At 40.0% G+C, this 12,169-nt stretch overlaps 1 protein-coding gene across 3 annotated transcripts in view; it reads right to left on the bottom strand.

Annotated features, from left to right (window-relative positions):
* Window positions 1–10,547, bottom strand: part of LOC125393353 (signal-regulatory protein beta-1-like) — a 28,759-nt gene extending 18,212 nt beyond the window's left edge. For all 3 annotated transcript variants that reach the window (XM_048423788.3, XM_048423789.3, XM_048423790.3), the window contains exons 1-2: window positions 10,390–10,547; window positions 2,948–3,298 (exon numbers count right to left, since the gene is read on the bottom strand). In XM_048423788.3, the coding sequence (XP_048279745.3) occupies window positions 2,948–3,298; window positions 10,390–10,462 (424 nt within the window). In that variant the 5' untranslated portion in view covers window positions 10,463–10,547. The remainder of the gene's footprint in view (window positions 1–2,947; window positions 3,299–10,389) is intronic.
* Between the last annotated feature and the right edge of the window lie 1,622 nt (window positions 10,548–12,169).

Raw genomic sequence — 12,169 nt, 5'->3', positions numbered from 1 at the left:
ATGCATGCATATTGGGATGTTTGTGCAGACACTGTCTCCCCCCTCTTCCCTGCACACCACTGCATTTTGGCTGCCTTGGAATGTTACTGATATCACCATCTAGAATGTGTCCATAACATTGACCAGGGAAAATGGCTGTTGTCATCACAGAAAGTGATGACATTACCTCCTGATACTAGTTCCTCAGTAATTCTCGGGGTAGTCATAGCACTCTGCAAAAGTGGGTGCAGGTATCCAAGTTCTACAGAAGGGTAAACTGTCATTTAAATCCAGTAAGTTATCAAAGTTGTAAAATGATGAGGCCACTTGGATTCTGTGGTGCTGCTTTGCCGTGTGATATACAGAGGGCCCAGAATCACCCTCTAAAGGATCTGTGATCATCACCATGCTACAGATGAGGACACTGAGGCTGAAACAGAGACTCTGTCCCTCTTCCCTGCTGTGTCTCAGAGGTCATTCCTGTGTCTCATTTTCATTTACCACAACAAAGTAACTTTTCCTATTTCTGTAATTCTGCCTCTGCCTCTTTGTGTCTAAGAATCCTACTTGAGGAATTCTAGCCAAAATCCCTGTTCCAGGTAACTCCAGAAAGGTGGCTCTTTTCCAGGGGGCTCCTGCAGAACCTGCTTTTCTCCTTATTCCATGGATAGCCAGTGGTGTGGGAGAATTGTCTGTATTCTGTCAATCATGTTTTGAATAAATACTGATTGACCAGGCAGGAAGTATAGGCGGGTCAACCAGACAGGAAGTAGAGGTGGAACAATGAGAACAGAATTCGGGGAAGGAGGAAGCCCATTTCTCTAAACTCCTGCCTAGACTCCAAAGAGGCAAGATGTCACCTGCCCTGCTGAGAAAGGTACCGAGCCTTGTGGCTAACATAGATGAGAATAATGGGTTAATATAAGCTACAAGAGCTAATAAGTAGCCTGAGCTAATAGGCCAATCAGTTTTATAACTTATGGAGACCTCTGTGTGATTTTCTTTGGGGCTTGCCAGCTGTGGTGTACCGGGTGGGACAGAAACCCCAACAAGCAGGCCCCTTCATGTTACAATAGCCCACATTTTTAAGACTGGACACAAGAGGCAGCTATGTACTATGCTTCTGCCATTCAGAGAGAATAAGCTATGTAGGAGGAATACCATGTATGCTGTGTTACTCTATGAGGCAGGGTGATTTAGTCAAACTTGACTCTTTCTCACCTGCTCACCACTCATGAGACCTCTTTGAACCTTAGGGCTTTCTTCTCTAAAGGGAAGAAGTGACCTCTCCTCTAAAGAACATGTTTAGGTAGAAAACAAAATAACAGACATGCAGCACATAGCACACTGCTATTTCATTTCCCTCTTTCCATCTACTTTCTCATCAAGGGAGTCCTGAGGGACAATGACATGTCAAATAAATCTAGTATCAATGGAAGTCTATGGATTGTACATTGACAGAGCCACTTGCTGGTTGTAGTTGCCCAGGCATTACATTACCTAGAACATTGGTGTCTTTATTTATGGCATCAATAGTGTCAGGATAAAGTCACTCCTCTTGTCTCTCTCTATTGAGGGAAGTCTTGTGAGAAGACTTCCTATACCATACCCAGGTAGGAAAATGGTAACATCCTTATAAACTAATTCACCTTCAAATGCAGCAGGTCTCCTTGTTGCCTGAACTGCTGGTATACAAGTTCCTTTACTGTAGCATTGCTTTAGTGGCAATGAATTGAAACAAATGAAGCATTCATGATCTGAGATCTTTATTAGTTTGTCTCTAGCTGCTGGACTATGAAGCTTTGTTTATACAAGGAATAGTTCTCACTTCTAATATGGAGTGATAGTATGGCTACATTGGTGTAACTTTCCCACCACTACTGTTAGCATCTGAGTGTGAGGAATATCTTGAAACCTTGGGGATCTGATGTTGAATGGAAATTATGGTTGAGTTTGAAATATTCTGACTCAGCATCTCATATGTACCAGGCTGCTAAGTGGAGACAGTGTTCCTTGCTTGGACTATAAGAATCTGGCCTGGAGTCAGATGTACGTTCAAGGCCAGATCCCAGAATCAGCTGGCTATGTGATCATGAACAGGGCACTGGCAAACTGGGTTCACATCTCAAACAGGGATGGACTGGATAATCTGACTATACTTCCTGCTGTAAAATCGCCAGAATCAAGACCAAGAAATAAGACTTCAGGCCTCTGTCAGGAAGTTCAAAGTGAATGTCCTGATGCCTACGCTGGTGATTGAATATCATCTACATGGGGACCAACTCCAGGACTTAGATCTACATTGTCCAGAACCTCCAGTGCCTGTGCAAGTAGGATGCAAAATGTTTCCAGAGAGACCCAAGACAAAGTTGTAAACCAAGGGTGAGAGATTCCACAGTGAATGTGGGCATATACCAAACTCAGTGTGCTGTGGACAAAGAACAAGTAAGAAAATCATACTGTGCCCTGGGCTTGCCACTTTTTGCCTTGATTTATTTTCCCCTTGGGAGGGAGGAGGCACTCATCTTGGGGAAAGAGCTCATGCTTGCTTGCTTCTTGCTATCTGTTTGACATCTAGAATGGAATCTGGCATACACTAGGCCACGTTGTCTGGCAGAAAGAGAAGACTTAATTGGGTGAGGTAAGACACTGTGGAGGCGGTATGCCAGGTTTGTCCATGTCACTGAACACAGCATCAGCTGTCTTTATGTAACCACTAGACTGGGATGGATTGAGAAAAAGGTATTGTGAGGCAGACAAAGATATGGGTTTGCCCCATTTACCAGAAATGGCACTGCTAGCACATAGTATGTCCTCTCCTCAGCTTCCTTGGCCCACAGCTAGGTAAAGTCACCCTATGAGCATGAGGGTCACTTACAGGCTTGCTTCTTCATTGCTGAATACACAATCTTGGACACATTTGACCTGTTGGAGATATGAGGGATGAGGAGGACAAGGCAGTACTTACCAAGCACATACAGCACCGTGCCTCCCCCCGACCAAATATCCCTGTAAGAGTCTGTTATGTCAATCTTCACACAGTAGTAGGTACCAGCGTCAGCAGGTGTGACATTACTGATGCGGATGGAAAAGTTCAGGTTGTTTCTCTTTGTAGTATCTGTAACATCTGTGACTCTGGGAAACTTCTCTCCTGAGAAAGCATATATTAGTTGCCGACTCTGTCCTGTGCCCCTGAACCACTTAATGGGCCCCAGAGGACGCAGAGAGGTCACAGTGCAGTTCAGAGTGGCTGTCTCTCCAGCATGGACAGAAACTGATGTCTCAGGCTGAATCACCTTCAGCTCCTGTGTAGCTGCTCCTGCAGGAAACATCAGTTAGTGCTCATCATGACATAAACCCACAGGCTCCTCTAGTTTGTCATCAAATACTGTTATAAACTAAACCTCAGCATGAGGTGACCACAGTTCCCCTCACTTGGGCCTCTTAGACCAAATGTTACAAATGTAACAGATGAGAAAATCAATCACAGAGACACTGAATACTTGACAATATTTTCATGAAACCCCAAATCTATTTGAAATTCTCATGCCAGTATCAGTTTGTTTTTTATTTTCTGTGCACATGGCATGTTGCACTTCTGATATAATAATACTGTGTGTGATTACATGACTCTTTGAGAACAGCGAGATGAAAATATTAACTGTGAGGTATAGTTAGTGAGATGTACATTTGATTACCAGATTCTAGGTCAGACCCCAAGTCGGGGGGGGTTGCTTTATCAGGTGGAGTGATAATGCTGTAGATATTTCCCAACATGCAATAACATGCACATAATTAGAGAAATAAAACCCTGTTTTAAGTTACCAGTTTTTAAAATATGTATTATTATCACATTAATTAATTAATTTCATGCATATTGGTATTTTTATTCCACATAAGTCTGTGTACCAAACATATGCCAAGTGGTCAAGGAATCTAGAAGAGGGACCTTGGAAGTTAAATTATACATAGTTATAAACCACTATGTGGGTGCTCAGAATTAAACCTGAGTCCCATGGAAGAATAGCAAGTGGTCTTAACCTCCAAACTATCTCTCTCTGGCTCCAACATTATATTAACTTCAAGGATGACATAACAGATTCCTACAAAGTTAATGACTTGACGCAACAGAAACGTTTTATTTCATGCTTTAGAGGTCAGAAGTTCTAGTTTGGTGTGACATGGCCGCTATCAAGGGGTCACAGTGCCCTACCCTCCAGGAGGCCATGTTTGTTCCCTTGCACATGATATGGTTACTTGGGGACACTCTCTCTTACCTGTTTTCCCATCACAGCACCCTATTTACTCAGTTACTCTTAAATCCCATAACTGACACATCTGTCCCCTTCTTGCCGGGACTTTGGTGAACTTGTAGGACTGCATTGTACTGCACTGTACTATACTACTGGACCAAGACTGTGCAACATTCATTTGGGATATGAAAAAAGCAAAAGGAAAGTAAGGAAAAGTACTAAAGAAAGTGAAAAGTCTGAATAGCAAAACCTAACACCAAACTGAGAGAAACTATGAGAAGGAACCAAATGATATTGAGGAGTCAACTCATGAGTCAACATATTTGGGGCATATAATTTATTAGTCCAATGGACAGGGTCCACAGAGGATTTAGCAGGTTACAAAAAATGCAAAATCATGGAAATTTGTACCATAACATTACTCAGGCAGCACTGCAGGGGCAGAGGTACAATAAAGAGAAGTTGAAGAATTTGGAGTGTAGTGGCAAGATTATTGGGAAAAAACTGCTGTATAAAACATTCCTGGTTTATTAAAATATAAGAATTATAAGTCCAACAACTGATCTAATTTGATGTGAGATATACTCAGAGAAACACACACCAGCAGATGCTAGAATCCAGCAGACAAAAGCAGTATAGTAAGAGAATGCTGAGAGCAGCCTAGAGCATGACTCATCTCATCCTGCAAAATGGTATGAACACAGTTCTTATCAGAAATGTTAGCATCCAGGAGGCAATGAGATAGTGTGTATAGTCAAAGTTTTAAAAGAGAAAATACATCCAGAATTTAAATAAACCCCAGGATTCCCTATAATGCAAAACTATGGGACCAACACAAGAGAGACAACATGTTCTCCCTAGTTAAAAATCTGAGTTTATTACAATGATACCTGTTTGGAGATATTAATAACTGCCCTGCCAGAAGTACTAGTAGGTTTTCCTTGTGTTGAAATAAAGAATCCCAAAGAATATGCCTGGTTTTAAAGACAATCCAACTCTGACTGTACTCTGAATTTTAAAATTTCATAAAGCGTCCTGAGCTCCAAAATTATACTTAGTGTTTGACAATGGTGACTCTAATCTTCTACTTTGTAGTTCTCATTAATAGCTTTAGGAAAGACCATACACCTATAACTGCTAGGAAGGTGGAAGATGGTCTGAGACCCCACATCACTATCTCGAACAAGAATATCTGATGTGGAAAATCTGCTTCCCTTGATACCTGAAACCAAAAGCAAAGGACAACTTTGTGAAATTAAAACCTTGTATAGTGAGTAATGCCAAATCTAACAAGCATGTTGATAGTCTTAGAATACTTACTGATTAAAAAATGAAATATGGGAAAAATAATGGGAATAGGGTAGACTATATGAGCCTATATAATAATTTATTTTTTGGCATAACTATGTACAAAAATTACAAAAAAATTCTCAAAGTTCTACAATTTTTCAAACTGAAAATCCTACATTCTTAGACCAAAGTTTTTTTTTTTTTTTAGAAAATATCACAAAGATTAAAAAAGACCTAATTCGCTTTTGTACTAAGATAAAGTAAGTCCAGAATTTGAAAACTGTAACAACTCTCAAAATTCCTTGGACTGATTTATTGTATTTAAAAACAAAATTGTAATTTCAAATTTTATTGAGCAATGGGACCTAAAATGTAGAGACAGAGATGAAACAAAAAGTGTAGAAACAGTATGTATGGCTTGCTTTTCCAATAGACTTGCTTAAACATGACACATGAGTAGTAGCCATTGCTTTGTAACATTTCTTATTAGCAATGATGCTGTAACATAATTAATAGAAACTAAAATGAAATAATGTCTTTGATACTTACAAAGTAATTTGATTCTATAAAAATGAGATGGTAAATATGGGGAGATTTAAAAGTCAATGTCATATGCCTCAGAACCCACTTCATCTTTCACAAAGAACTAAAGCAATAGCCAACTGCTCCTTGAGGCAACCAACTATGAGAGAGAGAAGGAAGTCATCAAGTGAGTGACTAGGACCTTGTGTATCTGGGAGAAGAGCACAGAAAGCTAAACTAAGTCTTGATGTGTATGGAATCAGCTTTGCAGAGTGGATTTGAGAATCTCAGTTAACTCTGTTTGCATGGATGTAGATGATCACAGCTAGTAGGAGCATTCAGTCCTTCCAGACTTTAGCTGATTTAGGGAGACCAGCTGGATTCTACACAGCAGCTTTGCTTGGGAAAAACTCCATCCTTCTTCTCTGTCCCATCTCTAGAGTCCAGGCTGCAGTAACTGTGTACTATCTAAGCAAAGGAAGAGTTTCTGACTTCACACAGTTAGGCTTGTGGAAGGTAGATAGTTTCATACCCTCATTCATGAGTCCACAGAAAACCCAGAACACTACCACAGAGTTTGCAACTTCAATGTTCAATATATCCAGGAGAACAACAACGACAGCCACACTCAAGCCTGTCAATTACCACATGATGCAGAAGAAAAGCATTTCAGCAAAGAAGAGAAAAGTGAAGGATAGTGGATACCTTTTGTCAATAGTCTCTACCTCATAGTCACGACTCAATAAATTCTCCCATATGTGTGATTTGCTCAATGTGCATGTTTCCATGTTACTCAAACCCATTTGAAATTGCTAATTTATGTAGAAATAGAAACCTTGTTTCCCATGTGAATGAATTTCCAAATAAAAACTGTTTGCATGTAAGGAGGAAGCTGAGGAGTACAGAAGGAGAGACCCATAGACCCTGTCCTCATTTCACCAGTTAAAGCTCATGGGATAGATCAAAGTCTCTGGGAAGAGTGATTGCTAATCCTATGACCTCAGTCAATCAGCCTGAATTCAAATCACAGCTCTAGACATTGCTATCATGGTTGTTTGTGCTTCTGCTTCTTCTGTGTCCATGGCAGTGTGACACGAGTATTAACCTGACATGTAGGCCCATATGAGGTAGAACAGTGGAGTACATCGTACAGTAGTTAGGACATGGCGACTGCTCATGCTCATGACATTGAAAAGTAATTCCTCAGCTGATTTTTCTGGGTCATGGACCATTCACTGACACTGGGTATCTGCATAGTGCCATGGTCCTTGGTCCAGATTATGGAGCTGCATCTAACTCTAAATACAGATGCGGATTTGTTAATAATTATAGCTTGCTAAATTAACTTCTTATCAATTTGAAAAATACCCAACTAAGGGCAGTGATACAATGAAATAAATATTTACCTCTGTCTTCGTGTTTCAGAGAGTTAAGGGATCACAGTGCTGACTGTCTCCATTGCTGTGGTCTCAGGGGAGGTAGAATCTCCTCATGAAGACAGTGTATATTGGGACAATATTGCACATGTCCACCTTATCTTCAAACACCAAATTATCTCTTGTAGCAGTGCCATCCAATTGAGAATAAAGGCTTTAATACATAAATTTGTGGGTATATTTCATACTCAAAGTATAACATTTGTACTAGAAAAGTCCACAATACTGAAGTAAATTGCTAAGATTAATTAGCCAATAAAAACCAAAGTTGCCCTAAATACCACATTTTAGAAATTTCAATCTTTTGGCTATTCTTTTGCATTGGAGACTGTAGGGAGACATCAATAATGCAAAGCAAGACTGAAATGTGAATATAAAGACAGCAAGGACACACAATGTCTGTCAGTGAAATATTCACCTTTAATGCTATCATGTGTATTGGTGTTGTCCTTATTCCAGTAACAGTATATGAATTGAGAAAATTGTTTTTATATATTTAGGAGTGTGTGTGTGGGGGGGTGTTTGAAAGAGACAAAAATAGAGATACATAGGAGATATGCATATAAGGAGAGTGAGGGAGAGAGTGAGAACAGTTAAAGAAACAGTCAATGAATTAGAGAATGGGACTAGGGAAAAAAGATGTAATTATATATTAATTTGAAAAAATTAAAAACAAAAAGCTTCAGGAAGTGCTAAAATCATAAGAAGGACTCATCAATTATTGCTAGTATCAGTTTCAGTGGGAGTATAGTGAGGACATATTAAAAGTTTGACTTCTATTATTAGACGACACAATAGATCTCCTAACCAAAGTGAGGAGCCTGAGGGCTGATAAGCCCTGACCTGAAGCCATCAAGTTTTTCTCATGGACAAAGAAGGAACGGAGGACAAACAACCTTTGAGAATCATGAGCAGGGACCACTCACAGTGTCAATAATCCTTACCATGAGATGAAGGGAAACAAAGTTCCCTGGAGACTATTAACAAGATTAGGGATGTGTGAGTACCTGGTATAGATGAATTGCTTATACTCTACATATCAAAGCCATAGCCCAGTACCTAATAATGTGACTATATTTGAAACAGGGTCTTTGAAGGAGTAAATATCAATTAAGGTGGATCTTAATCTAATGTGACTGGTTTCATTTCAGGAAACAGAAGATCCACAGAGACAGTCTGAAGTAAGATTCTGTGTGGAGAGTAGGAGAAGGTATAATTTATAATAGGAGAGGCGCACCTAGGTTGTTTCTAGGTTCTGGCTATTACAAATAATGTTGCTATAAACATAGTTGAACAAATGCTTTTGTAGTATGATTGGGCATCTCTTGAATATATTCCCAAGAGTGGAATTGCTGGATCCTGAGGTAGGTTTACTCCCAGTTTCCTGAGAAACTGCCATACTGATCTCCAAAGTGGTTGCACAAGTTTGCATTCCCACCAACAATGGATGAGTGTTCCCCTTGCTCCACATCTTCTCCAGCATAGGCTATTGGTGTTTTTGATTTTAGCCATTCTGATAGGTGTAAGATGGTATCTCAAAGTTGTTTTGATTTGCATTTCCCTGATCGCTAAGGAGGTTGAGCATGACCTTAAGTGTCTTTTGGCCATTTGAACTTCTGTTGAGAATGCTCTGTTCAGTTCAGTACCCCATTTTTTTATTTGGGTTAATTAGAGTTCTAATGTCTATTTTCTTGAGTTCTTTATATACTTTGGACATCAGACCTTTGTCTGATGCGGGGTTGGTGAAGATCTTCGTGGAAAAAAAGTATCTTAGTGGTCATCTTGACCCTGAATTTCCAACCTCCAGAACTATGAGGAAATAAATGTATATTGTATTGATTACCAGTCTGTGGTACAATGCCATGTCAAGCCTAGCAATAAAACACAAGCACTAGTAAGACAAAATAATAATACAGCCTCTCAAAGCAGCAGCACTCAGTGAGTAGTTTGTGGTCAGATGAGGAAGGAACTGGAGGACAGAATGAGAAAACTTAGTGGGAAGGCTGGTGGTTGAGCATTGCCAGAGACACTTCCCTCTAGCCATGGCAATGACTTGACTCAGGAAGTGAGCAGAGAGTGCTGAGTGTGGAGACAGGCCATCAACTGCTTTGGAACTGACATGTTGTTTCTGATGGGACTCAGAGTTACATGGGGGTTCTACATAAGTAAATTTGTTAGCTGTAATGTTAAAAAAATTTTATTGGTTTTTAATGATTTTCTGGTTTCCTGTGGCAACCCATGGACTCACAGAGCAGTGCTTCAGACACTGCCTCTAGAAAATAAACAATGTTCTGAGCTTCTCTCCTCTGGCAGTTCTGTTGTTTACCTGGAACCCTTCAGTTCTATTCACAGTGAAGGGGACACTAGCCCCCTGGAGCATGTGGCTCTAACAGACATTGACTTTCTCCCCAGTTCTTTCTGCCTTGCTAAAAACCATCAGATTACATTCCTGAAGCTAGTCCCCTAAGGTCTGTTCCAGTATTTGGACAATCCCTTTTTCTGAGGCTGACTGCCAACGTTCTGCTATCAATGCATTAAAATCCAGTAATCAAAAACCTTCTTGGGCTCACCTAATTAACATGCCCAATTAAACTTAAGCACTTCTTTCTAACACAGGGTTTACAGTTTTTCCTTTATAAAATGACATTTTCCTATGTGCCACATCTGTCTCCTCTTTATCAAGAGACAGTACTTTGTCCCTCCAGGACAAATATCCCAGCTCTTTTTCTGTGGTTCCCTTTCCCTCTTTCTCTGTTTTCTGTCATTGTTTCTTATCCCTACCCTCTGTCCCTCTGGGGCAAATAAATCTTTGCCCTGAGAACTGGGTCTGAGAACTTGAACTTGGTGGTCCTGAGTCAGTACTTTCCCTTTCATACAGGAGATACTGTTGTACTCCTGAGCATGCTCACCTGAGAGTCCTAGTAGTAGGGCCAGCAGCAGGATACTGTGAGGAGTGTGAGGCCAGGAGTCCAGGTCAAACATGTTGAGAGCGAAGGACTTACTCAGTCCAGTGTCTGTGCTGGTGAGATTCCGGGTGCTAATCTGCAGATACTAGGTTCTAATTTGGTATATTTTATTTTGCATAAGGGGTGTGACTGTATTGTGTTGAAACAGGAACCATACTGGCTATTTTGAAATACACACACAGTCTTGCAGGCCGATGGAATAGAGAAGTTATTTATCATGCATTATAGAGGGACTGAGATATGCCTAGGAAAAGTAATCTTTTCTCCTTCTATAGAATGTATAGAATAATAAATACAAGTCACAGAGTTAGCGTAGCACACATTCTCATAGTTACTGTCTATATATAGGTGTGTGATAGAGAGGACAAAAATCTATTGTCTTAGCATATCTCTGATGTGGTACAGTGTTGTGTGAGTGGGAATCCCTGTGAAAAGTCTATGTCTACAGAGGTTGTTGTGATGGGGAACTTCAGCCAATCTCATTCTGCTTAGGGTGTGTCCCCCTGGGGCCACACAAAACAAATAAAAGATCCAGGTGTGCTCGCCTCCTCCTCTTTGCCCTCTGTGTTCCTGGATCACTGGAACCCTGGTTTTTGTAAGTTTCCTTTCTTCTGTTTATTAAAGCTGTATATTTTGTATTAAGCTAGTCTGGCGAATCTTTTATTACCAATCGTACCGTGCCATTTCATTGTTGAATAAAACTCAATGACTGTGGAGGGTTTGGAATGTTGCACCCAGAGTCTAATTAAAATTTATCTCATGCTGTCATTAGTTCCCTAAAGATGTATTCTTCGCCCACTTTGTGGTGTGGGAGCTAATATAGTAATGAACAGATTAAAAACACAAACTTTTGACTGTACTAACAAAACCAACCAAAGGTCCAATGAATGCTATCAGATAGCATCTGAGACTTGTAGCTGAGATCCCTCCCTGCCTGTACCCATCTCTCTGGTGAGCCTAGCCTTGAATGACTAAGCCATCTCTCCAGCTCCATCAATGCATTTTTTTAAAATGCATTGTTTTGTGACTTTCGTTGTTCTTTAACTATAGATACCTCACAAAACAACCTCCACATTGGAACACAGAATTTGGGATAACCTTATTTGTGTTTCTGGGCCATGATGACTCAGATTTGCCTCCCGAATAAACTGACTCTCATTTGTGAGAGCTGTAGCTATGATCTTACACGGACAGTTTTGAGCTATAGTCGTCATCCTGTGCTTTAGAGTTCTAGGCTTACTCATCCACCTTTATACCCTTTGAATAACACCACCCCCTGGTAATTATGTATTTGAGTTCTTATAGATTTTACATGTGAGATGACATAAAAGATATTTTTCTAGCTTATTGCACTTAAGACAATGTCCTCCAGGTTCATCCAGAACAAAAAAAAAAGCAAGCAAAGCAGCATTTGGATGAATAGTCAGACTGGTCTCAAACTTGTGAGTCTCCTGCCTCAGCCTTCCAAGTTCTGGCATTACAAAACCTGTTTTCTCATTTTTGTTTCATGAGTAAATGAAATTCTCATGATGACAGTGTCTTTACTCACTTGACACTTCTATTGCTTCCATGGTTTGACTCTTGGATGAACATGGAGTACAGACTTTATTAAGGTCTTGATTTTACTTTCTTTGACTATACACATACATAGTGGGATTGCTAGATAATCTGGTAATTCTAATTTATTTTAAAGATTTGCTTACATATTTTTAAAATTGTGTGT

Source organism: Myodes glareolus, chromosome 4 (assembly GCF_982192425.1).
Source record: "Myodes glareolus chromosome 4, mMyoGla1.1, whole genome shotgun sequence".
In the NCBI taxonomy this organism is placed as follows: Eukaryota; Metazoa; Chordata; class Mammalia; order Rodentia; family Cricetidae; genus Myodes; species Myodes glareolus.
The sequence above is the reverse complement of the archived record's forward strand: the minus strand, read 5'-3'. Positions and strand labels throughout refer to the sequence as shown.